This window comes from Euleptes europaea, chromosome 13 (genome assembly GCF_029931775.1).
Source record: "Euleptes europaea isolate rEulEur1 chromosome 13, rEulEur1.hap1, whole genome shotgun sequence".
Taxonomy (NCBI): Eukaryota; Metazoa; Chordata; class Lepidosauria; order Squamata; family Sphaerodactylidae; genus Euleptes; species Euleptes europaea.
This window is the reverse complement of record NC_079324.1, coordinates 36582380-36610136: the sequence shown is the minus strand read 5'-3', so window position 1 is coordinate 36610136 and position 27757 is coordinate 36582380. Positions and strand designations below refer to the sequence as shown.

At 43.7% G+C, this 27757-nt stretch overlaps 1 protein-coding gene across 1 annotated transcript in view; it reads right to left on the bottom strand.

The window, feature by feature from the left end:
• The window catches only part of HS6ST2 (heparan sulfate 6-O-sulfotransferase 2), a 177109-nt gene extending 151070 nt beyond the window's left edge, over positions 1–26039 (bottom strand). The window contains exon 1 of the mRNA XM_056859414.1: positions 25448–26039. Coding sequence (XP_056715392.1) covers positions 25448–25986 — 539 coding nt within the window. The 5' untranslated portion in view covers positions 25987–26039. The remainder of the gene's footprint in view (positions 1–25447) is intronic.
• Between the last annotated feature and the right edge of the window lie 1718 nt (positions 26040–27757).

Below are 27757 nucleotides of genomic sequence, written 5' to 3'. Positions count from 1 at the left end.
GGTCGGGATGTGACGTCACCCCATAGGTCAGGAATGACCCGGTGCTTGCACAGGGGACCTTTACCTTTTTTACAGACATCTGACCTCTGAGCCTCATGGACTAAGAACAGGAAGAGCAGATTACAGATTTTGCACCAAAGTGTGCAGACAGGACTGGACAGACAGCAGCACTGCCAACTAACAAGCTCTCACCGCCCCCATCTGCACAACATAACTGCAGCAAGATGTTCCTCCACATAGGCCTATTCCGCACGTGTTGTTTTTTTCGGTTTTGGCCCCGAAGTACTTTGCCTTTTTTCTTTTCCGCACGTGTTTTGCCCCCTAAATAAATAGCTTCCGTTTTTCCTCAGCGTTTCTCCAGCTTTTTTACGAGCACTTTTATCACGAGATTTTTTTCTCACGCCGAATCTGAGCCTGCTTCACTCAACGTGCAGAAATGCTCCAGGTTTGTTTTTTTTACCGCCCATCCACACCCACATCCAACCTCCCCAATTGATTCAACACTCCCTGCCACCTTCTCTCTCCTCTCCACCTAGGCTTCCTTGTCCCTTTAAAAAAATTTTTAAAACATGACAGATTAGTGATAGAATGCTGAGGAATCTGCCTGCATGCAGCAAGGCTCTTCTGGTCAGCCTTGCTGTTATGAAACTGACCAGAAAGCCTTGCAACCATGAAACTGACCAGAAATAAACAGCACAGGCTTTTCCCCAATATCTCCCCTGCAATCTGGTCAGGTTTTTTTAAAAATGGCAATGAAATATTGCTAGATCACTGGAGCATAAAAGCAACAGTCTCCGCAGGATTGCTGAATTCCCAGTCTTGAGTCCCCTCCCTGGGGACATATAAGGAAAAAGACATATATCCATGAGGGAAGAAGCTAGAGACTTGCTTTTTTCCTAAATTATTCTTTCTGCGTCAACTTTGGGGTCTAATTTTCAACTAATTTCTTCCTTAGCTTAGAAGTTAACATGATATCAAAGGCCACACTTAGCATGATCTTTGAATTAATGTCTGCCATTAAAAATCTAACTCAACCCTCAACTGTGTCTAAAACATCTGGGATATGCTGGGTTAATTTAAAATGAATGGAGTTGTAAAATGGGCAACTAAACAAAATATGTGGGAGATCCTCTATTGAACCTGAGGGGCAGGGACATAGCCTTAGGTTATGAGGAATTTTTTTATATCTACCATGGGTGAATGCTGAAGGCATCGTTTGGAATCGTGCCATAGTAAATGCTCTCCTTAACCCTGGGTCCGAAAGTTCCATTAAATAATTTGAAAAGAACTTATTCGATTTGAATAATGGATACCATGGGGAAAACTTGGACTTTTGTATTAGGCACATATCATTATCAGTTTCTTTGTCAGCAATCCATTTTTTTATACCTTTTGGTTCCCATGTGTTTAGCAAAGGCAAATTATGCAATTGTAGTATGGGTATAAGAAGCTTATCCCAATTGTTTTCCTTTGAATAGAACATATAGCTGTAATAAACCAATTTTGAGTTAGTCAATTTTCTCAGTTTTAGGTAGAAAAGTAAAATTCTTAAATGGGCTCTCATGGCAACTGACGGCAAGCCTGCCTCCACTCTAAGGAATGCTGCAGGCACCCCTTGGGGCAAACCCAAGATCTTCCTAATAAAACTATTTTGGATTTTCTCCAAATTGTGCAATATTTTTGGTTTTTGCCCCCAGATCTCAATTCCATATAACAACTGTGGTATTACTTTCACCACAAAAGCTTTAATTGCTGGGGCAACCATACAGCCTCCTCTGGAATAGTAGAATTTTAAAATGGCACCCATAGTTCGACGTGCTGACAGAATAGCAGATTTACATTGCATTTGCCATGACAATGTGGGTTGGAAAATTATGCCTAAGTATTTAAAAAGCTGGTCCTGTTCTACTTTTTGGTTTGCTATTGTCCAACTGTGACCAATCCTATGATTACAAAAAACATCTATTTTAGTTTTGTTGTAGTTAATCTTTAGGGATTCCCTGTTGTAGTATTCAACCAGTGTTTCCAGCCTTTCCTTTAGCCCAGTTTTCGTGAGGGCCAAAATAGCCATATCATCGGCATATAATAAGGTTGTTATTTTCCTTCCAGCCAAAATGGGGGAGAAATGTGTTAACGCATTCATCTTTTGTACTATATCATTAATATAAAAATTGAAGAGGAGAGGAGCTAGCAGGCAACCCTGTTTCACTCCTTTCGTTAGGGGAATCAGTTCCGTTAAACTTCCAGTTCCTTCCACTCTGACTCTAGCTGTGAGGTCTGTATGTAATTCCCTTATCAATCTAAAAAGCCTCTGGTCAATAGAGGTATCCGCCAACTTCTGCCAAAGCCTATTTCGGTCGATTGAATCGAAAGCTGAGGACAGGTCAACAAAGGCTACAAAACGTTGGCATTTTAATTTGACCGAGTATTTCTCAATCAGGGCTTTAAGAATTAGACAATGATCAATTGCTCTATGTTCCTTATGGAAACCGGGTTGTTCCTGGTTAAGGAGGTTTACCTGGTCTGCCCAATCTACCAACTTATTTAACAAGTGGCGAGTATATAGCTTAGAGGCAACATCTAAGAGGCCGATAGGTTGATAATTGGCAGGGTCTGAGTTTTCCCTCTTCTTAAAGATAGGGATGATGATGCTTTGTTTCCATCTGGCTGGTATCACGCATAGATTGTTAACTGTTGTAAATAGAGCTGATAACACTGAAGCCCACCAATGGATATTTGATTTAAATAATTCTGGAGGGATATAATCTTCTCCCGGGGCTGTTCCCCCAACTAGCCCCTTGATCAGCTGGACACATTTCTCTGGTGACACCGGGTCCCATGTGGGCAATGAATTTTGTTCTTTAAACATAACTTCCATGGGAGAAATATCCCTGGGGGTGCCATAAGAGGAGAAGAAATGATTATGCCACCTATCCTGTGTAATATTTGCCATCATATAGTTACTAGATCTTGTGCCACGAGCAATCAGCTTCCAAATTTTTTTATTATTTTTGTTAGCGATGGACATGGCTAGTTCTTCCCACTGTGCTCTATTATACTGTGATTTCTTTTGCTTCAAAAAGTTTTTATATTTATAGCGAAATTGTGCCAGCCTTTTAATGTAATAGGGGGATTTGTCCATTCTGACTCTACCTTGTAAGTATCTGAGGGATTTCCTCATTTCCCTACATTCGTGTTTTTTGTTATGCCTATCTTCACTGGTCTTTGGGTTCTTAGCCATGGTGTCAGCAGGTCAACAATGTCATTAAAAGTATCAATAGCATATGCGTCTCCTGTCGTTAGTTGGGATTTTAACAGCATTAGATCTTGAATGCAAATCAGATCAGATTTTAATTTCAGCAGTTTATGAAATATCCTCTTTCTTTTAATGGGGGAGTTTAATCCGTTTACGTTCATTGAAACAATGTCAATATTCTCCATTTTGTTAGTATGCACAGGCTTCGTCTGCTTTGGATTCTTCGTCCTGTTCTTCTGAGTCAAGTTCCTCTAGAGCTCAAAGCTTGTCTTGTCTTTCTTCTTCTTGTTCTATCTCCAAAAGAGATTCTGGAGATATGTAGGGTCTTGCCGCATCTACTATATCATAAACTTGTTGACGTTCTCTCAGCATGAAGAACATGAAAAATTTCTGAAGCATAAAAAACTGGGTACGGTAGTATCATCTTCATCGTCTAAAAAGAAAAAAAAGTGGCGATTTATGTCAAAGAGACTAAATTTTCTATCGAAAAATCCAAGGCCGATATGTTCTCATATTGCTCCAAGGGGCCAACGGATGGTAATTTACAATTGCCAATATTTATGCTCCAAATCACACCAAAGAAACGTTTTTTATGACCTTTTGTGAAGACTTGATTGATTTCCATCAAGGTGAAATATTGATAGTAGGTGATATGAATGGGGTCATGGACCCTAAGATGGACAAATCGACTAGAATGAAAGGGAATAAATTACCAAAGGTAGTGCATCAATATCTTCAGGATTGAAATTTGTCGGATGCATGGCGATTTAAACATTCTTATAAGAAAGATTACACTCACTTTTCCAATAGACACAATTCATATTCAAGAATTGATCTTGGATGGATTTCAAACTCCTTACTTAAAAATTTGGAGGAAGCTGAGATACTACCAGCGACATTTGTAGACCACAATCAACTACAAATCAAAATTCATGGCGATCAAAGAGGATTAAGAAGATGGCGAATGAATGATAATTTGTTTTTGAGATGAGATATTGTTACTCAGTGCCAAGAGGAAATAAAAATTTTTTTTTAAACAAATTGTACTCCAGGCATGGAATTGAGAACAATATGGGATGCCAGTAAGGCTTATATGAGAGGAAGATTGATAGCAATTGCTAACAAAGTGAAAAGGAAAGAGATTACAAAATCTTTATTCTCAACTAAGACTCATAGAAGAACATCAAAGATCTGGGAAAAAACAAGACTTGATGAAGATTTCAAGCCTTAAAAACAAGATTGAAAGCATGGAGATTGAAGAGATGCACCAAAAAAAAAAAGAGATTTGTAAAGCACAAACATTTTGAACAGGCAAACAAACCGGGAAGATATCTAGCAAACACCTTGAATAAAGAGTCAGCCAAAATAAGAATTACCGCTGTATACAAGAACGATCAATTGACATGTAAAGAGGAAGATATCCAAGAAATCTTTAAAGAATATTACGCACAGCTATATCAAAACAGTGGCACAGACAGACCTACAATCCTACGTACAATCAGCAAATCTTACAAAATTCGAGGAAGAAGACCAAAAAATATTAAATCAAAAAGTCACTGTACAAGAAATATCTGATGCCTTAAGAAAAATTAAATAAGGCACGAGGTCCTGATGGAATTACAGCGAGTTATTACAAGAAGATGGACAACATCCTAACTCCTCAACTACAAAAGGTCTTTAACGACTTACTACTCAAAGGCAAAGTTCCGGAAACATGGAAAGAAGCACACATTTCCTTAATTCCAAAGGACGAAAAGGAGAGCTACCTCCCAAAAGCATACAAACCAATTTCACTCTTAAACGTTGATTACAAAATTTTTGCTTCAATATTAACCCAAAGGTTGAAGAGATGTATCACGAAGATCATACATCCCGATCAAACTGGCTTTATCCCAAAGAGGCAACTAAAAGATAATGTCAGAGTGGTTCTGGCGGCAATCAACTACATCAAGAATAAAAAAGAAAAAGCAGCAATGATATATTTGGACGCTGAGAAAGCCTTTGATAATGTTTTATGGAACTTACAACAAATAGACTGTGGCACACAATTCCTGAAAGACCATATATACCAAGCAAAGTGCGAGATTATTGATCAAAGAGATTATTGATCAACGGGATGTTAACAGAACAATTGGAAATACAAAAGGGGACAAGACAAGGCTGTCCTTTGTCTCCTTTATTGTTCAATTTGTCAATGGAGATACTTGCAAACAAGATAAGAGCTGACCCTAAAATAGAAGGAATAAAATATGAAGACCAAGAATACAAAATAAGAAGTTACGCAGATGACGTGGTTTTAATATGCTGAAAACCAGTAGCTTCACTGACGGAAATAGAAAACAAATTGATCAATTTAGTTACTATTTTGGATACAAGCTCAATAAAACCACAACTAACATGATTCTCTACAATGTCACAGCTGAAGAAAGACTAGTTATACATAACAAATTCCAATGGTCAACGCCAAAGAAGAGTGTGAAATATCTGGGTGTCAGGATACCAGTGGGATTAGATACACTTTTTGACTTAAACTACAAAGTAGTCTGGGCGGAAATAGAAGAAGATCTTCAAAGATGGACCAGATTACAAATTTCATGGTTGGGTCGTATAGCAGTGCTGAAAATGAACATTATGCCAAGATTTAATTTTCTTTTCCAAACAATTCCAATTTATATAAACTCAATGACATTGTCTAAATGGCAGAGAAGATTGAACAATTTAATATGGAATGGCAAGAAACCTAGAGTAAGATTTGCAGTCTTACAAGATGGGAAAAAGTAGAGGAGGATTGAATCTATCTAATCTTAAACTATACCATCCAGTCCACTGACACTGGATTATACGTTCAGAAGATCGAATGATAAGATTAGAAAAAGCGGATCTTGGACATGGTTTTCACCAATGGCTTTGGACAAAAAGGCCACCACAAGATTTAAGAATGTAAATACAGAGAATCTACCAATGCAGATGATAAAAGTATGGAATTCATTAAAGAGATTTTTTAGTCCATCGCCACCTAGATTGATGTCTCCAATAGAAGCATACGCAGATTATGTAAGTAGGAGTAAAAACGACCTATTTACTTACAATGATTTAATTAAGAAAGACAAACAAGTGAAAACATTACAGGAACTTCAAGGAGAGAACATTACGATTTCCTGGTTTGTATATCATCAAATAATACATGCTTTAAGAAGAGACTATGTACAAGAAGGCAAAGGAAACTGACAGAATTTGAAACTCTGATTACCAAAACACAAGATCATCTTTTGTCAAAAATTTACAAATTATTGTTGACCATAGAAACTACATCTGAGCAAGTTAAAATATGTATGGTGAAGTGAATGCATAACTTTGGGGAGATGATCCCGATGCAAACCTGGGAGAAACTGTGGAAAACATACATTAAGTTTACCAGATCACAAGCGGCAAAAGAAAACTGGTTTAAGATGATCTACAGATGGCATTATGCACCGAAAGATCTGCAGAAGATGTACAAAGCAAATCAGGCAAACTGTTGGAAATGTTCTGATACAGAAGGAACATATTTCCACCAATGGTGGACATGCAAGAAAGTACAAACCTTTTGGAAAATGATACATAAAGTAATACAAGAGCTAACGAAAATCAGCTTTCAGCCAGAAGCCAAATACTTCTTATTGGGTATTATTCCAACTCAAATCTCACCCAATCAAAGAGAGCTGTACCAATACGCAACAACAGCGGCGAGATTGATATTGGCGCAAAAATGGAAAGATAAGGAGATACCAGACGTAAAGATGTGGATTACAAAAATGATGTCAAAACTCTCCACCCTTGCTACATCATGAGATGATTGAAGAGCACAAGCAGAAATGGTAATCTTTTTATGATAAATATGATAGTTCATAAGTATATACTTTAGTTAGTGTTGTCATGAAATTTGTGATTGTTCTTTGCAATAGATTAAAGGGTAACATTAAAAATATCAAAAATGATATTAGAGAAATGATGTACAAATGATATAATAGTAATAATAGAAGAAAAAAGTAAGATTATGATAGAGATAATGATGAAGAAAGCCCGTAAGCCGGTGTAATAGACATGAAAATGAATGTAGTCAGATTATCCCTTTCCTTGTTTCCCTTTTCCCATGTCTTGTAATAAAAACAATAAAAACTTTATATAAAAAATTAACAGCATTACATTGTCTGAAAATAGGCAATGTTTAACATTGAGATCTACTTGTTCACTCCATTTGATCCTTTTCATAATTAGTTTTGGGGTATTATCTTTAGAGAGTGAAGAGCACCCATTTCCAGCCAAGGGAAATATAACATTCAATTCAGTAATCAATATGTATATATGTGGCTGTCTGTAACATTTTTAAATTTTTATTCATGTAACTCTGGGTGTTGTGGGTTATACATTTTGTATGGTTTTAATCCGAACATTGTTCAGGTCTGTAACTGAAACATTGATAAAAATTGAATTGAATTGACTTGCTTTTTTAAAAAAATGAAAGCTGGGAATTCAGAGAACCCACTAAGACTACTGCATTGATGCTCCAGTGATCTAATGATATGTTATTGCCTTTTTTTAAAAAAGGGAAATAAATTACTCCTCTTCGGGGAGGAAGACGCTAATTCGTCACATACTAAGCTGTGCATGCGGAATAGCCCATAGCTCCTGCAGCAAAAAGAATTCTAGTGCACCTTAAAAGACTCATTGTCAACAGGGAGCCAATCTTTAGAATGTTAATAATTCCCATCCAGGAACTTCTGCTAGCACATCTAGAAACCCCCCTGGTACAAGATGGCACTCAAGAGAATTAAAGCTTTCAAGAGAAGCACATGCATTAAAGAGGCAAGGAGGGGTAATTATTCCAGAGATGCTTACTTTTAATTACTTAGCTGGGTAAGAGCTTATTTCAGATTTCTGAAGCATGTGTTTGAAGCCGCTTCTGCTTGCAGACAACACCATTGTTTCTATTAATCTGGGCAGTTCTCAGAAAGACAGAACTGTGGGATTGAAAAGCAACAGGAAAGCCACTAAGCATATTCCTGTGCTCTAACGGGACGTTCTGACCAGCAATTTTTTCCTATGCCCCCATCTACCAACTAGAGGTAACACAGCTTACAAAGAGTTCACAAAAGCTGATGCCACAATAAAATTGGCATCCTTCAAGATCCCACTGAATTTTCTCTTTATTGTTTCCATTCCAATGTGCTTTTTCTTTTACAATGAGCATCTCAAGGGCCCCCTAGGTCACAGACACGATATAAACACAATGCATGAATGAATGAATGAGGAGAAAACAGGGCAAAGCTGTTTCCATCATATTTTGCATGTTATCCTGCAATCCCAAGATCATCTACCTTGTCACAACTGCAGACAGGATACTGGATCTAGTGACCACACCAAAGTGGTAGGTCATCCCACTGTTTATATACGTCTACTGAAAATCAGCCACATTCCAAGTGTATACTCAGTCCCTTTTTGGATTGCAGGAGGCAATAAATCCACAATTACTTTAATACTATTGCCTTCTGGGATTCCCGCAGACTTGGGACCTGCCTCTCTCCCCCTCCCTGATGGTCCCGACCTAAACTCAGAAATAGCTCATGCTTTCTCAGGAGCAGCTAACTCATGTTTGGATGATAATAACCGTCCTCCAATCAAGAATTCAAGAGAAGTGTCAAATCGTGTATTCAAGAGAAGTGTACGTCCACTTACACTGCAGCTGTAACAATGAAAGGGAGTATGTAATGCCCTTCAGTGAAGAAGCAGCAACCACCCCAGCCAACTCTGAAGCTAAAAACAAAAAAAAAAGAGAACCAACAAAGCACTCCAGCAGACTCCAATGCTCACGCCTGACCCTCTTTTTCTGCTCTGCTGGGAACAGTAGAGGGAGCACCACGTCAGAGTGTGCGTGCATGTACCTGAAGAGTTTCAGGTGTGCCAAAATGTGTCCCTGAATCCTTTCAAACCCCTTTGTGATGACATGTCCTTGGCCCGGCAGCTGCCCTTGCTGCCAATCCTGAAGGCATGAGAACGGCTGCTTCAGATCCTGATGAATTCCTTATGGATGCTGGCCAGGAGACAGGCCCATATGCTAGCTCTGCAGTCATCCATCATCGGGACAGATCACCGTTCCCAAAGAAAGCAGCCTTTTCCCTCAGCCGGCATTCAGACTTAAATCTTCTAAGACGCACTGGCATCCATCCTACATAAAACTTGCAAACAGTACAGAGCTGGGAAAATATTTCAAAATCCCGGGGGCCCCACATCCGTTTTTGAAAAGATGGCATCAAATTTTTAGTTCCCTGCCCTCCAAGAGGCAGAGTAAATACTTCAGATGCTTCAGCACCAGCATCAAATTTCTCGTCACCTCAGAGACCAGCTGCCAGAGCCTATTTATATTCATCATCTGTGTGTATAAACACCCTTAAATGCATCAAGGTAGCTTTGTCAGTACAAAGGGGACCCCTACCAGCCTTTTCCAAGAAAAAGACTAACAGCTGGGGCCATTAATTCAGTCACACTTTAACAATTTCAAAAAGTGGGGGGGGAAGGCAGCCTCTGTCATTATAGAATGGTGTAATTTACTAATTTATGTAAAATGCTTGTTGTTGCCTTTGGAAATTTTACCCACAATTACTTTTCAGCTGCACAGTCTCAAGTCTCTCACATGCACACACACACACACACACACACAAGTTGTCCTGCCAACTGTACTCTCCAAGAGGTTTCTTTTAAGCTTTTGACAACAAATCACACAGCTCTGGAGCAAGAGAAACGAAGCAAAAGCTGTGTGTGAATAGGAAGAAGTTTTTCTATTGATCTGTGTATTCAACACTCTGTATTTGAGTGTCCCAGCCAGCAAACCAGTTTAACAAGAGGGCCAGGTTATGGGGAACAACAGGCGATGTCTTAGCCTCAGTCTCCCCAAAGAGTGCCACCACTACCAAAGATTCCACTCCCTCCTAACACATCTCTTGCCTGTGGATTGCGGGGTGTGGGGGTGTGGGGGGAGAGTTGAGGATGGTATTTAGGCTGAGGGTCTCCAGCTGCCAATCTTCCCTCCCCCATTGCATAAGGGCACTTCCTTGAGAATGGGAGAAGGCTCTACTTTTTTTTTTAACCCTACAGGTTTTGTGAACAAAGCAGTGGTTTGTAATCCCATAAATACCCCCCAAGTAAGGCAATCAAATTTAAGTTTTTTTTAAAAAGATATTTAAACTCAGTTTGTGTACCAGTATACACACAGTCCCCTAGGGCCCATGAAGAGTAAGCACTCAGCACCAACTCCAAGATAAATCGCATCACCCCAGTTCTGAAATTGTTGTTTACTTCTTTCAACATTGCTAGGGATAGGTGGGGATGTGGAATGCTATAGTGTAGCCCAATCTCATCAGATATCAGAGGCTAAGCAGGGTCGGTACTTGGATGGGAGACCACCAGGGAAGATTCTGCAGAGGAAGGCAATGGCAAACTATCTCTGCTTAATCACTTGCCTTGAAAACCCTATGAGGTCACCATAAGTGGGCTGTGATTTGATGGCACTTTACACACACACACAGAGGGAGAGAGGGATAGGTGAGAACTGGAATCGGCTTTGGTTACACTGAAAGTAAAAGCCAGATAGGAGTCAGAGGAATTGCTGCTCCTGCCACAAGTTACCCTCTGCCCTCCCCTTTTACCTAAATGTTAAAAAAAAGAGAGAGATAATGCTCGCACACGTTCCCACAAAATGTTATTAAGTCCTAAAGAAACAAACCTAAAAAACACACCAACAAGTGTCAGCACTCTAACATCACCACTGGTTCAACTTTAGAGATCGTTTTCTTCTCACTTAAAACTCCTATCCGTTATTACACCTCTGCCATCGTGATGTAATGACTTTTTACCCTAGGTATCCATGGAAGTTTTCTTTTTTAAACTTTGCTTTGTGAATGTTGGGTTTATACTCTGTGAATGTTCAGGAGTTAAGTTCAAACTGCCCTGACAGGTAGTCTGGTCAAAAGAGACTCGTTCCCAAGCTGAAGAAGTGGACAATAAAGCAATCTATACAGTAATGAAGGCAACCTGAAAAGACAAAGGGAAGAGGACGGTGTGTAAGCAATGGTGCCCAAATGGTTACGCTTTCCTTTTCCTGCCTTGGTGAATTTCGACAAAGAGGTTGGTGGGTAGAAGAGAGGCAGCCGTTCTTAGACAGAAGATTCACTATAATACATGAAGATCTGAAGAGAGGTGGCCCGCCACACAGAGAAAGAGGTAATCTGGCATGAACAACCAACCTGAAACTATTAAAACATTTCTGCCTATCACCTGCTTAAATGTCACAGAGATAAATTTTAGTCCTTATTGGACTTCTTCCTTTGCTCAGATGTTCTAGTCTTTTGTTGTTCAACTGTATAATTGTTGTATCCATAGATTGATTATGTACTCATGAACTTTCCCCCCCTGAAATCAGATTTTTTTGGTCTCTGCAACCACAGGGTGGGGTGGGGGGAGTCTCCTGCTTTGGGATCATGCTTATACAGGAGATGCCGGAAAATCCTGCCTGGTTGAGGTTTCTGGTTTTTTTCCCTTACAGAGTCTGATAGCCAGACTGCAATTCTGTTAATCGTTGGCTAGTGGATCTGCTCATCTTTTGCCTTGAAAATCCCCATGGGTCCTGGGGTCGGCAAGAGTTGGTTGCGACTTGACTGCACAACATTATTAATTATTATTCATGGCAGCGTACAGTAAATGATACTTGGTGAGAAGAAATGGGTGAATAAGCTGGGAGAGGTCATGGTGGTCTAGCAGCTTACGACTAGGTCCAGCTGAATAAACCTCTCATTCCCCAAGGAAAAAACAAGAACCTGAAGGGTTGTTTTATTGCAGGCGTTACTCCAAATAACAAGAGAACCTTTGTAAACACTCAAAAAATCCCATAATGATCCTTGAGAACCACCTGCAAACATTTATGAAACCGATCCCAAAGCACTGGTCAGCAATTTTTTCGACAGGGGTCATTGTTTGAATCTGGAAAAATCTTGGAAAGGGGAGTGACACTAGTTACAGACACTGACTCACTTCCACAAGAGCTCAGACACGCTGAAAAGGGTTCTTTCTACTGAGGAATGGGCTAAAACAGCCACAGGAAGCTTCAGCACAGCCTTCTCCCCAACAAGCCTCACCTGAGTTCGGGGCCATTTGACTGCCTCTTGGCTTCAAGTTATTTGCTTACTTCATTTACAACTAGGGTTGCCAACTTCTGGGTACTAGCTGGAGATCTCCTGCTATTACAACTGATCTCCAGCAGACAGAGATCAATTCACCTGGAGAAAATGGCCGCTTTGACAGTTGGACTCTATGGCATTGAAGTTCCTCCCCTCCCCAAACCCCGCCTTCTTCAGGCTCTGCCCCAAAAACCTCCCACCGGTGGCAAAGAGGGACCTGGCAACCCTATTTAAAACCCTCTCTTTCTCCCTAATGGGGAATCAAAGTAGCTTACATTGTTATCCTCTCCTCCATTTTACCCTTTAATGGTGACATGAATTAAAGGAGAACTCCCCTTAGCACTCATGAGTCTTGTATGTTTCTTGGCTTGTGTGGGAGAAAGCTGCTGGACTGGGGAAGAAATCCTTCGGGTTGGAGAACAGAGGCAGAACACTGTCCTTAGGACGTCCCCAAAAGCCAAGCATAGCTCTTTGGCTCCTAGTTGCTTATTTCAATTCTCCAGCCAAGACCACGCAGGATAAAAGTTTGTTTTTAGTTAAATAGTATACCCTGGTAGGAACCATGGCTCAGAGGCAGAGCATCTGCTTGGCATGCAGAAGGTCCCCGGTTCAATCCCTGGCATCTCCAGTTAAAGGAACTAGGCAAGTTGGTGATGTGAAAGACCTCTGCCTGAGGCCCTGGAGAGCTGCTGCCGGTCTGAGTAGACAATACTGACTTTGATGGACCAAAGATCTGATTCAGTATAAGGCAGCTTCATGTGTGATTCTTCAATTTCCATGTTTTATTTCCACTACCCAATCCCATTGGCACAAAGTCTGCAAAAAAAACAAAACACCTTCTACTTCAAAAAGTTTCATTCAAAGAAGGAGACCTCTCCACAGCACATTAACTTGGCCATTTTCATGTAAAGCTGCAGTAATCTACATGACTTAATTTGTGCAGATGCCATGCCAAAGGACTGTCTTTATTATTACAGTTGCTGGAGAAACTAGGATTAATGCAAAGGATGGCACACCAAGGCCTAATCCATTTGATGTAAATCAATGCCTCACGCATTTAAATTGCTCTGCTTTCTTTCAGGAAAAGTACATTGAAGTGATTCATTAGGCGCTGTGCTGTTCCGCGCAAGAAACTGAGCAATTCTCTTCGGCATGCTGGAGCATCTCTGGTAGTCAAATTTAAAAAGCAATCAAGTCTACTAATACCTCCTCCTCCTTGCAGACATTTACAATGGTGGGGAAAAAACACAATTTGTCTATTCTGATTTAAATAAATGAGAGAAAATTTAACCTCTGTTAATACGTGGCAGGAGTGAAACCTGGATGATGAAACCAACTGTCACCTATCTGTTAAATTTATATATTTCTCCCCATTATTCTCCCAAGTTTGGAGGATATTTGATACTTTAATACAAACACACTGCCAAGTTCAGAACAGATTGCAAGTTATAAATATGACTCTCCCCTGCAGCTTAGATGTATTTCAATATCATTGCAAGCAATCGTTTATAGCACCATTTTAAAATTTATAATATCCCAAAAAGGCAAAAAGAATGCTACTTGATGTACAGAAAAACTGCTTTAAATGAGCACTGGAAAGCATTGCTTATGCGTAGAAAACCATCGACTCCTAAATAAGGAATGGCACGAATGACAGATTGGATGAAATGGCACATAATGAATAATTCGTGCTATCTGGGTGCAGCTGGCAAATTCCAGTGATATATTTCCCCACAAAGCAATGCTGTACCTCTATGTGGATATCAAACCGTTCACAGCTTTCACCACCACTATACAGCTGCTTTTGTATGCATCACTAAATAATTAATTCTGCAATCAGAATCTGGACAAGGAGAAAATGTGGCCACGATCCAGCATCTGCTTCATGCGCACAAGTACCTGTGAGACTTACTCACACTGCTGCAAGTTTGAATGCATGCTATTTTAAGTCTGTGCGTGCATATCCTTTTTAAAATTACTTTTTAAAAGGTTATTAAGACCAAATGTCTTAACCCATTTTGTGTGTGTGTGTGTGTGTGTGTGTGTGAAGTACTGTCAAGCAGTAGCCAATTTACATCGACCCTGTAGGGTTTTCAAGGCAAGAGACTAACAGAGGTAGTTTGCCATTGCCTTCTTCAGCATACCGACCCTGGAACTGCTTGCTGGTCTCCCTTCCAAATACTAACCAGGGCCGACCCTGCTTAGCTTCTGAGATCTGACGAGATGGGTCTAGCCTGGCCTATCCCATTATCAGACCCAGATTAAAGTACAGATGGCTGCTGGGGGGGGGGCAGAGTATTTCCCCAGGGCACAATTACTTCCTGCCCCTGGTGCCTCTTTCTTCCCACATGATTTTTTTCTAATTATAGCCTCTTCCACACCACTCTATTATCTTGTGTAGTAAGGGGCAGCAAATAGGAAAACTGTCCAGGAACAGGATTCCCGTCCCCTGCAGATATAATCACATATATACACCTAAACAGGGGGACAGTTTTTGCCTGTGGCAGCAAAACAGCTTGACCTGGCCCCGGCTATTGTGAAGCCCCACTTTCATTTCCATATATTTAATCAGCATATTCAGAAGAAGAATCCAAAAGCTCTGAGAGCCCAACAAGAACAGCAGAGATACCACATGTTCACCAAATTCAGATGAAGACACTTAAGACAAGCAGCCAACCCAGAAGATACCAAGTAAAGCTGACCTCTTGACGCTGCCCCAGGTTACCTCTCTCTTCAGGACATACAACAACAGCATCCCACACCAGTACCAAAAGCAGCCACGGTTGACTGGCTCTACCTATTTTTGGAACTCTTAAAGGGATGTGTGACCAAGCACAAGTGGGAAGAGAAAGCCAAATTAAGACACTTATCCTTATCCCTCAAAAAAGACTTACAAGTATCTTGCGCTTTCAAAATCTATGGCCCAATATTCACACCCAATTTCTGGATCAGACCCTTTGTGTTCGGCACCCCAAGAGAAGTGCTAGTATCTTTTATGATACTGGAAGATATCCAGAACCACATTACTGAGGTCTTGATCCCCAGTGCAGTACCCACTGATATTTATTTGATTCCTTACACTCACTTGCTACCTGGCTTCCCGAACCCTTCCACACTCCTTCCTTATCCATTTTCAAGTTCCCTTCTTTTTTGTCCTCCTTTGTCCCATTCACACTCCCTCCTTTTCTAATCATTCTTTCACATTTCTTCCTTCCCCTGCCTCTGTTTCTCTCTTGAATCTGTCCTTAATCCCTACCCCACACTACTTCTCCATAACACACTGAGATGTGCTAAAGGCAACAAGGTAACAGAGATGTTCCACCTTTGAAGAGTCTCAAACCAGCTTACAATCACCTTCCCTTCTCTTCCCCACAAAAGATACCTTGTGAGGTAGGTGGGGCTGAGAGAGCTCTAAGAGAGCTGTGACTAGGGTTGCCAGGTCCCTCTTCGCCACCAGCAGGAGGCTTTTGGGGTTGAGCCTGAGGAGGGCAGGGTTTGGGGATGGGAGGGACTTCAATGCCATTTGCCAAAGCGACCATTTTCTCCAGGTGAACTTATTGGCAAGATCACCCAGCTGACTTCATGTGTAGGAGTGGGGAAACCAGCCCAGTTCAGTAGATTAGCATCCGCCACTCATGTGGAGGAGTGGGGAATCAAACCCGGTTCTCCAGATTTGACTCCACCACGCCAAAGCACTGCTCCTAACCACTACCCACACTGGCTCTACTACTTTTTCACAACCAAAGAGCCACCAGCAACAGAAAGGAAGACAGGCAATAACCCTCAGTACAAGAAGTGAAAGTAAATGAGAAAAGCCAGATAAGCAGAGGATGCAGGAAGAGGATTTATGCTCCTAAAGACTCAGCCAGGGAAACCCACCCCACCTTCTTAGCACCCGCCACATCCAGAATAACTGCACATACTAAATATAACCCATGTATACAGACATATGGACACCCAGTAGTGATTTCTGCCACAATCCCACAAAAAATTCTAAATGGTAACTAAGGCTACCTGCCATAGTTTATTTCAATCAAATAAACATTAGTACACTGAGGCAGCTACACTACTGACACTGGGGGTGGGGGCGGGGAGCAGCATGGCAACCATTTTGTGGTACCACCAACTAGCCATGGCAGTTCAGGGTCCCCAAGCCAGCCATGCTGTGGTGACACTTACTACATTTCCTCAAAATGCCAGATGTGCCCACAGGCAACATGGGGGACCCCTGAAATACACTGCTTCACTAGTGCTCCTAATACAGGACACTGTTTGGATTGCCTGGGTGGTCAGGCCAGCCTAGTGTTCGGGCAGCATCTGCAAAATATTTTAAAAGTGACAGCTTGTGATACGTCCCTGCAAAAGGGTCTTTCCTGGCCACAGCTCGTTCGCCTTCTCTATTGTTGTCTCCAATCTTCTGTCTCTTCCACCGCCACCATCCAGCCCCCTGAATCATACGCACACACTTCCACAGGGCTCATGCGTGTTATCGATGAAAGAGGTCTATTAAAATGAAATCTACCGCAGGAATGAGAAAACGCCTGTGACAACTGAAGTAGCTTTTAAAAGCTATTATGCTTCCACATCCCTTCGCTACTGTCAGAGAAAAAGAGTTCAAGAGATCATGAGTGACTGGAATATACTGCAAATGCACCCTTAATTCTACAGGCAGATGAGTTACCACAGCAATGGCACAAAGGGTGCCAAGAGATACAAGCCAAGGCTGACGCTTAAACTTTCAAAACTAACATCCTATTTGGGAACAGCAGTCAAGCACCTGGCTCCCGTGGCAGAAACTCCCAGGGAAACTGCAAGCAGACCCTTGAAAGCTGAATTTTGGAGCTGGGAAAACTAGGATTCATGCTCGCTCATGTGGTCTAAACTACATATTTGTACCAATTTTATTCCAAAACAGTCGTTGCAGCTTTCCCCCAAAGAATCCTGGAAACTGCAGTTGGGCAGGATGCTGAGAACACTCTGGAGGAGTATCCAGAGTTCCAAACATTCCTCTGGAGTGCAAATGGACATCAAATCAGTTTAAAGCTGTAGTGTAGACACAAGAACTCAGGTCCACATTCTACCAGAATCAGAAGCCAGACTGATGCATTGGATGGTGCTATTTACGGGGCGACAGTCAACCAAGCACAGCAGGTCCCCAAACACTTCACCATGTAAGGACTGATTTCAACGATGCATTACTCATATGGACACATTCCTATTGGTCCATCATGCACATTAACAGTGACCTCAGTTGACCTGCTTTATTAATCAAAAACAAAAAAACTCTTCACTTAAGCCGTTGAGATAGGAAACATTGCAAGAGTATATAGTTTCTGGGTAATTTCTGACTTATTATCATAAGGCACTTTGAACCACGAGGAATGGCAGGAGATAAACGTTTTAATAAATAAATACAGAAATACAGCTTGAACCAAACTGCTACTGCGTTTGGTATATGTGTGTAAGTGTGCATTTTTACAACATGGGCACTGAATTTATCACTGTAAGCAAGTTAAGTAGGTACTTTACACAACAACTAACCATGGCTGGCAAGCTCTCAGTTCCTTGATACTCTCTCACCTAGTTTTATTTCAGACATTATTTTCTGCTCTTCCAGCCAGAAGCTTCAAAGCTTCTACAATCAATCAAGTGATCCAAGAAAGTCACATTTTCTCTTTAATCCAGTCTGCCATAATAAACTCCCTTGTTACATTCTTAACATATCCAAGTAAAGGACCATACCACAAAATACCCAAATACCCAAGTTTGCACTGCTGAAAATTTGGCTACAATGCCTTATTTTCCAACTACCTTCCACCTTTGAGGAACTGGGTAATAGATACTAGCCAAACAGGTTTTGAACAAAAAGACTACTAATTTCCTAAAGAAATTGTTAAAGAGAAAAAGATGTGGCAAAGAAGTTAACCACTCCACTATTGGCTAGCCAGCCAGCCATCTTAGAAAAATCTGTTTCCATGGGATTCCTTGAACACAACTCATAACACGTCTTTCATCAATTCTCCTCTCAAAATACAAGTATATAATTTACCAGAAGTGGTGAGGGCACACCTGGAAAGTGAAAAAGGACTGGAAGAGCCACAAGAAAGGCACACATGGGTCTATGTACTCTACAAGCTTCTGAATTTCAAACCTATTTAACTCTAAGGGCTTTCAGCCAAGAAATTCTGGGAGTTGTAGCTCAACAAAGGGACAAAGGTCTCTACTGAGAAACTCTCCATATACAACCGCAGTTCAAATGGTTCTTCCTAGGGAGTCAAAATAGACCTATTTCAACCTGATTTAAATTTATTAAGAAGCCCTATATTTTCTTTCAAATGAAATAGCCCAGGATCCTGCCCATGTTCCAAACACCTCAGGTAAGTAAGGTGTGAAATATCCTCTATCCTTGACCAAAACTGCTTGTTTTTGCAAGCATCCCGGCCAAACACTTGAAAACATTTCACAGACTTGCAAGGTTCAGTTGGATGCTCACAAAATATCAGTGCATTCTCATGCATACTTCCCTACTCCTCACCAGTCCCCCTCCCAAAATAATCTGACGTTTCCAAAGGGAGGAGGGGACAACCTGCCAGAGCAGTGGCTCCTTAAACAGACTATATCCTCCCACTGGGCATATGTATCTTGAAAAATTAATTTTCCCCAGCTGGACTCCCTGTAGCTTTCACAGCCTCCCAAACTTAATCCCAAGAAACTAACTCCAGCAACCCAGTAAATTCTGACCGTGCAGCAACAGTAGCTACTGGTCAGCAGCCTGTGTAGTGACTGCCAACTGCATAGGTGCAGATACACTCGAAATATTGCTCGTTTTATATTGCAAACAAGTCATCAGAATGAGAAAATGGGAGCCAGGGAGCAAAACTCAAGAGAAAACAGGCATTGCAAGTTGGGTATGTTTGATTTTCAAGCTTGTGACGCAGCATTATTAGCTCGGAGTGTTTAGCAGCACCTCAACCTCACAAGGCAGACAATCCTGAAAAGCAATGAGTGATTCTCCCATGGCCACTCAGTGATTTTCAGAGCCAAGCAGGAAATGAGCCGAGTTTCCTGACATCCAGGCACAACACTGGCCAATGGAACTCTCTTTCCCCTCACACACACACATACACACTACGATTCTATAGGAAACACATCAGAAATCCTATCACCATTGTAAGCAGCTTCTTTTCTGGATATCAAAGATTCTCTTCAAAATATTAATGCACTACACACTCTAGGTTGGCATTTAAAAGAAACATGGAAGGGGTTGCACCAAAATAAAGGAAAGGCTCCAAAACTAAAGGAGAAGCAGTCTTCTTAGACTAAGAATTTCCCAAGAATTACAGCAAAAAGAGCTTTTTCAACATATGGCCAGGATGGAGAGGATGTACCTACACATTTATAGCAAAGAACTGTAACTCCATTTAAGCATATTTTGATACCTTATGGAAGAAGCTTTTGAGACAGTTTACACTATAACATACAAATACTAACCTGATTTTTAAGGGTATCATTTAAGCTTTTGTCAAAAGAATTCAAACAAAAGATAACAACAACCCACCAGCAAAGATTTGTCAAAACTTTATGCAACACAGTCATTAAATGCCCAGTGGTTAAAAAAAGAAGATAGGTTTCCCTTTCATTGGGCAAAGAAAGAGGAGGACAAATTAACATCTCAAAGGAAACAGTTCCATAGTATAGGGGAGACCACTAAAAAGGCCCTGATCATGACGAACATCAATCACGCATCCACCAAGGATGGCATCTTGAACAGGGCATCACTAGCACATCTCAAAACAGCAAGAGGATTCATACAGGAAAGGTTCTGCCATTCCAATCTATTGGCCCATAGAGCCCAGTAGTATGGCTAGGGGCAGCTTTTCACAGTCTAAGGCAGAAAACCTCCCACGATTATTATTATTTATTTTACTTTATTTATACCCTGCCTTTCTCCCCAGGGGCGACCCAAAAGCTGCTTATGTCATTATCCTCTCCTCCATTTTATCTTCACAGCAACCCTGTGGTAGGTTAGGCTGAGAGTGTGTCCAGGGTTACCCAGGCAGCTTCCATGACAGAATGAGGATTTGAACCTGTGTCTCCCAGATCCAAGTCTGACACTCTAATCACTACACCACTCTGGCTCTCAGTGGGACTCTCCTACTGAAAAAGGACCAACAGTGGGGCTGGCAATAATCTGTCTGTGTCAGCCCACCGCAAAACTAAGGGAGCAGCAGGAGAACATAAGTCACCCACAGGCCCAGCTGGGCAGTAGGCATGAGGCTCTAGGGAGTATCCACACACAATAAGCTTGCATTGGGACCAGGCAGAGATGCAAAAGGACTTTAGCTAATCCCTTCACTAGCTAGTGATTGTAATATTGACAGCACAAAGAAAAGCAACACAAGTTCATCCAACAGGTGTCAGGAGGAGTGGAAAGAACCATTGCTCACACCCCATCTTTCCTTTTTTAGCACTTGCAAGCTGCAATCTCAATAATTGCTAGTCAAGGCGTGTTTCGGGAATTCTCATCATAGCTATTAGGCATGTGCAATTATTTTATTTTAAAAAGTGCATAAGTAGTAAAACTTGTTGTTTTAAATAGACTTAAAAGGGGGCAGAAGCTTCCTGCCAAGTTCAGCAGACTAGTCCTTGGAACCGGCTTCCACTTGAGCCCCTTGGCTACAACAGACAAACTGAACCAAACAAGCCCTCAACAGTGACTGGCTGACAAATCATTTGGTAGCCCGCCTATAAACATATATCCCAAAGTTACTAACTTGTGGCATGCTGACTGCTAACAAGAATCCACTTAACTTTTAGCCTGCAAAAAAAAAAATGTTCTCTCCCTCACCCGGAGTGAGTTACTCCCCACAAGCTGTATTCCAGCCTCTGTGAAGCAGATGTACTCTGTAGCATAGCCTAGTGGTTGAGGACACAAGCTGTGAGCTGAATGTCCTTGGTACCCCATGTTGTTGGCTATCCTTGTGAACATGTATTTCATTATATTCATATTCTGCATTCCTTTCTTTGTGAAGTTCAAGGCAATACACATGGGGGGTGTCTCATGAGGTTTCCCACCCAGGTATTCAGCAGATGCATTTAATTTCCGAAGTATCATGTACGTTAAAGGCCACACCCTCTGGCAGGATACATGTTAGCTACAATTCTCCCCTTAATTCACAACACACAAATCCTTATTCCTGTGTTTTCTTACCATCACAAAGACTTGACAAAGAGGGGGGAAACAGCCCATATTTGAGTCAAAGTTTTGCCCATCACGCTGTCTCTTTGGTTTACCTGCTTTTCAGACTGGGGGAGAGGAGCAGTTCATAAATACTATTCAATAAACTGGAGGCTACTTCACCATATAGTTGCTGCCTGTGCATTCCAGCGGGGCAAAAGACTGAGATGCCTAAACCAGCTCTGTTATGTTCTTGTTTCTTAAGGGTTTGCAATTGAAAGAAGCCTCTAAGGAAAGAAAGAAATTAAAAAGAGCACATGGGAGGACAAACAAGAAGAAAACACCATCAGGCCATGCTCTTCTTTTGGAAGGCAGAAGATAATGATGCCAAGCCTTTTCCGTAGATGGCAGTGTGGTGTTTACTGAGGGGAAAAGAAATTCTAGAAAGGCACTACAGCATTTGGTTTCAAGTAAATCTGTGCTTAGCCTTCGTGGTTCAGATAATGCAGAAATTAATAAATACTTGGCTATAGATTTTGTAATTGCGCCGCAGAATTTCAGGTTGGCTTATTATGGCACAGAAACCCGCACAGTTCCAGTCAGTTCCCACCTTTCTTATAACAGCCATATATTGCACTTTTTGTGCCCCAAATATAGAACTTATGGACAAATGTGAATCACCTATTTTTTCTAAGGCACTCAAGTCACTGCAGGGAACAGGCACCATTCTCTCCATCTTTTCACCACCGTTATTTTATTTTTTTAACGACAGCACAATCGCTCATATCCTGCAAACTAAACACCAGAAAATGACAGTTTATGCTGAAATCCAACTCTGAAAGGAGAACTTGCAACAAGAGATCACAGAGGAAAGGTTTTGTGCAGGCCAAATCTGTGGCATGTCGTAAAAAAACCATGCACCAAAATTAAACACAGTTTGTAAGTGTGCCTGCCCGGTTTTATCTATTGGCAAATGCTGCAACTTTACCTGATCATCAATCTTAACAATTTGCACAGGAAACAGTGGAAAGAAATCACCATGGGACAGATTTCCACCCTCCAAGTCAGCCACTAAAGCAGGACTCACAAAAATGATTAAGGCCCGTTAGTATGGGAGAAAATAATCAAGAGGCACTCTTCAAGAAGCCACTTGGCCCAATAATTGCTCTTGGATTTACCCGCAAACTACAAGGATTCTGTAACCGGCACAATCAAAACTGTCGGCAAGATGTACGACTTGGGCAAGCCGCCGGCTTTGTTCCAACATCCACTGCTCAAGATGAACCAAACTGCTCGCGAGGTCCTTTGTTCCAAATACCTACTTAAAGATGGGCGTCTGCTTCATCTCTAGCACTGTTACCCTCTCCCTCTCTCCCCCAAGAAAAGAAGCTCCATGTATAGATTGCATAAATTCACACATATCTCATTCTTTGAGCATTCGGGGACCAGGCGCTTTCCTGGTTCACAGGTGATCCGCGCATGCTGCTCTTATTAGCTCGATACATTTAACACATTGGAGTGATCCAAAAGGCAGCCCAGAAATATCGCCTGGTGCATTATGTCACTGTTGCCAAAATGGGTTGCCAGCTATCAACGGAAGATCTTTCATATCAGTGACTAAGCTCTGTAAAGCAGGAGGATACAGGCTCCATCTCCAAGGGCCTTCCAGGACAAAGAAAAAACAAAAGCTAAATGACTGGGGGAGATCCCGGCGGAGGGAAATGACTTGAAAAGATGAGGAGGGAAGAGTGATCCCGACTCTCAGGAATACTGATACCATCAGTCTGTAAAATTGGACAGCTGGGCAGTAACTGTATTTAGCTGTTGAAAAATTGCTCTTTTGTATGCTATGTAGAAGTTGTGTTTTTGCAGTACCATACCAGAGCAAAAACACTGTTACAAATGCTGAGACACAAGAAGGCTGGAAGTATTTCAAATAGCAAGCCCAAACCCACCATGCTCTCCCAGCTGAGTATTTGCAAATGGGCCACCTTAGCAAAAGAAAGAAGACGATGGGGGTGAGGGCAAGTCAAGGCAAAATGGGGAAATCGGTAAGGAAAGAGTCGCGAACACTCTCCACCTCTCTCAGAAATTAAGTTTGCTCCTCGCACATTGGCTTCTCCGCTCTTTCCGGTTCTAAGAATGGGAGCCTCTACACATGCTGTTTCCACATATGTAAACTTCATAGGGAAGGAAAATAATGCAGTTCCAGGAGCACAAAGGAGGAACTTCCAAACCAATGCAGGAGCCTGCCGGGATCATCAGAGTTCGCTCTCCTCAGTTAAGAGCCAGCATCAACAGGGCAGAAGGAAAACAGGCCTTCCAGGAGGAAGAGCGGCTCTAAAAGTTAAACAATTGGCTTGGCCCTGAAGCAGGAGTCTGCTTGGACACACAAATGAGCCTTCCTGATGTCGGACAGCATCAACGATCAAGAGATGGCCAAAGCTTTCTGTCTTCAGGCAAGATTTTAGATTTTTTTTCTCACCGAGCCCAAGTTTGCACTTCGGCAGTTGTCTGCAACAGGATCAAACATTCTGAAGGCTCGTTGAAATTAGGGGGAATCAGGGAGAAATCAGAAGCAGGGAGGGGATGCTTAAAACACAAACCATTTTAAGAATCTCCAAGCTGCCCTGGACTTTGAGTCCTCTGCCTACTTGAAGAACAGGAAGACTCTGTGCATAGAGGGAACAGGCAGAAGCTGACCAGGGTTCTGGGATCTCCATTCCTACTTGTATCTAACAAAGGGAGCATTGACTCTCAAAAGCTTATACTCTTGTTGGTCTTTAAGGTGTGACTGGACTCAAATCTTATGTTTATTTGGTTTTTCATTTTTAGCCCAATCTCAGTGCCAGGCAATGGGCAACTTAATTTTGCACTGGGTGGGGGGGGGGTGTTACCTATGCAATGTAATGCACAAAAATTAATGATTAATCCATGTTCCTATATTAGTCAGGATAACAACTGCCCATCGCTGCGGTTGGAAAAAAAAGGGGGGGAAGGGGGACTTTTAACCATCTCAAGTCTTGACTGGCTGGATTTAGCATGCTGAAAAGCTATGAAATATTTCTTGAGTAGGAGTAGAAAAGCATTGCCAGAGCAAAATTTCCAGAAGGAACGGAGCTTTTGAACTGCAGTGTGTCCAGAAATGGTCTCCCATTATGTTCTTTAGAACAGTGAAGTGGAACCAGCAGGGGAGCGGAATACGCTCACCCACACAGGCGCTTTGGCTTAAGGGAAGATTGTGTGTGTGTAAAGTGCCATCAAGTCGCAGTCGACTTATGGCGACCCCTTTTTGGGGGGTTTTCATGGCAAGAGACTACCAGAGGTGGCTTGCCAGTGCCTTCCTCTGCACAGCAGCCCTGGTCTTCCTTGGTGGTCTCCCATCCAAATACTAACCAGGGCCGACCCTGCTTAGCTTCTGAGATCTGACCAGATCAGGCTAGCCTGGGCCATCCAGGTCAGGGCCAAGGGAGGATTAGCCACCCTTTTAATGAAACTGACTTTTCAGGATTTTCAGGACGTTAAGACAGCAGAACGGTTGGATGTTAGCAGGTTCGGCCAGAACTCCGAATTCTGCTTATGCACCAACCCTAACCCCGCTTACTCCGAAGTAAATCTGACTTGCTGGAAGGGGCTTTCCAAGGAAACGCGGTGCAGGAGAGCAGCCTTTCCTTGAGAGCAGCGGCTTCCTAAGCAGCCGGGGAGGGGGGCTCGCGCGGTCCCCTCGCCCCCTACCCGACGGCCGGGTTTCCCCGCAGAGGCCTGCCGCGCCGAGTCCCCGGGCCGCCCCTTCTGGCGCCTCACCTGGTGGGCCGCAGCCGGGCGTCCTTCTTGCTGTCCACCACGGCGGGCACGCAGTTGGTGAGCTCGGTCCAGTCGGCGTGCAAGCCGCAGCTCCAGCCGGTGGAGAAGCGCGAGAAGAGCCAGGTCTCCTGCTTGCCGGGCCGGCGGCAGGTGCACTTCTTCTGGCCGGCGCGGCACTCGCACGGCTGCTCCAGCTGGATGTTGCGCACCAGGTGGCGGCCGAAGGTGGTGCCGCCCGTCTTCTGGATGTGCAGGAAGACGATCAGGTCGTCGCCCTTGATGTTGAAGTCCACGCGGCGCAGCAGCTCCCCCGCCGAGAAGTTCAGGCGCGGCACGAAGCGCGGCGGGCTCTCGTCCTCGGCCCCGTACGGGTCGGCCTGCCGGCGGGCCGCCGGCCACGCGCCGCCCAGCGCCCGCGCCGCCTGCAGGCGCTGCCGCAGCTGGCACTCGCGGCCCGGGCACACGTACTGCAGCACCAGCCCGCCGAAGAGCAGCAGCATCACCAGCGCCGCCAGCGCCTTGTGCCAGCGCTCCTCCATGGCCGGGGCCGCCGAGGGCGCATGCCGGCCCCCGCCGCCCGCCGCTCACCGCCCGCCCCCGCCTGCCGCCCCCCCCCGGGCCCGGGCCCGGCCCCGCCGCCCCCCGCCCGGCCCCCCGCCGATCCGCCGGGGCGCACGGCCGCAGCGCAGCGCGCAGCCAGCGCGTCCGCAGGCGAGCGCTTCCTCCGGCCCGCCTGGCGCTCGCCGCCGCCCGCCCGCCCAGCCAGCCACCAACCCACCCACCCACCCCACCGTTGCGGCTCCGGCGACCGCCCCCCGGCCCGCCCCTCGACGGCCCCGCCTCTCCCGCGCCAGCCTTTGTCCTTGGCCAGGCGCCTCCTCCGCGCTCCCCGCGCGCCTCTTGCCCGAGCGCCTCGGGAGACTCGGGGCTGCCCTTCTCGGGAAGGCCTTTGCCGGACACCCGGCAGCCCTCCTCGGCGCCAACCTCCAGGGGGCGGCTGGAGACCTCCCGCTATTGACCACGGATCCCCAGCCGGTAGGGCTCAGCTCGCCAGGAGAAAGCGGCCGCTTGGGCGATTGCACTCCGTGGCGTTGAAGTCCCTCCCTTCTCCACCCCACCCGCCCTCCTCAGGATCCGCCCGCCGGGGGGGAAAAAGGGACCTGGCAACCCGCGCGCCTTGCCTTGCCTTTCCCTTTCCTTTTATCCTAGAAACTCTTTGATCCATTGATCTTGAGCAGCATCTATCTAGTGTTGGAGGGATATAAGGACTGAAACGAATCTTGCCACTGACAGTGTAGCCTTGGGGTCCCTGTCGCTTAGTAAAAAAGGCATTGTGTCAGTCACAGAGGCATTGGATTTGTATATTAAAAGGGGGGAAATATAGTGCGGTCGAAGTTCCTCGTAAAAGCGGCATTCCAAAAGGGCATGGGCTAATGAGTCAATAGAGCCAGAAGAGCAAGGGCAGATCCTGTCTGAGTATGGTATATTCAGAATTCTGCCCTGCGCACACCTTTCTACCAGCTCTGTGTGTCCCTATTGCCTCCCCCCTCAATTTTAGAAACTCCCTCCACCCAGCCCATTCTTTTCTCCATGTCCGGTCTTTATGACCCCCCCTTTCAATCCCTACCCCTGTCTCAGTACAGAGACAGGAGCTTCTTTTCCCACGCCCTGAAACCTCAGCTCAGTCTTGGGGGGGGGGCTTCCCTATAGAGTTGCCAACCTCCAGATAATAGCTGGAGATCTCCTGCTATTACAGCTGATCTCCATCCGATATAGATCAGTTCACTGGGAGAAAATGGCCACTTTGGCAATTGGACTCTATGGCACTGGAGTCCCTCCCCAAGCCCCACCCTCCTGAGGTGAAGAGGGACCTAGCAACCCTACTTCCCTACCTGGTCATGGCAACCGGCTTCTTGACCCTGCTGCCCTTGTTCAGGTCGGCAGGGGTTAATTGCACCTGCAATTTTGGAATAGATTTTGGCCCTGCACCTGCAGTTTTGGAATCGGCTTTTGGAACCGATTTTGGCCCTTGCTTTTCCGCATTACACGAAGTCTTTAGATAGCCTTGTTGGTCGTTACAAACCTTCCAAAAAACCCATATGGTATGGATTTTCTTTTTAATTAATATCCATCACAAAGATCCCCCAGAACTGCTCATCAGGTGATATTCGGGGAGGGGGGGAGCTGTTTCAGGGCATGATGGAGAAGTCCCTACTTTGCTGTTTGAATTGCTTTAAAATGGAATAGAAGATCTGTTGTCTACTTACTGGATTAGGTGTTGCTGTGGACAGAAACGGCTTCAAGAGGCCA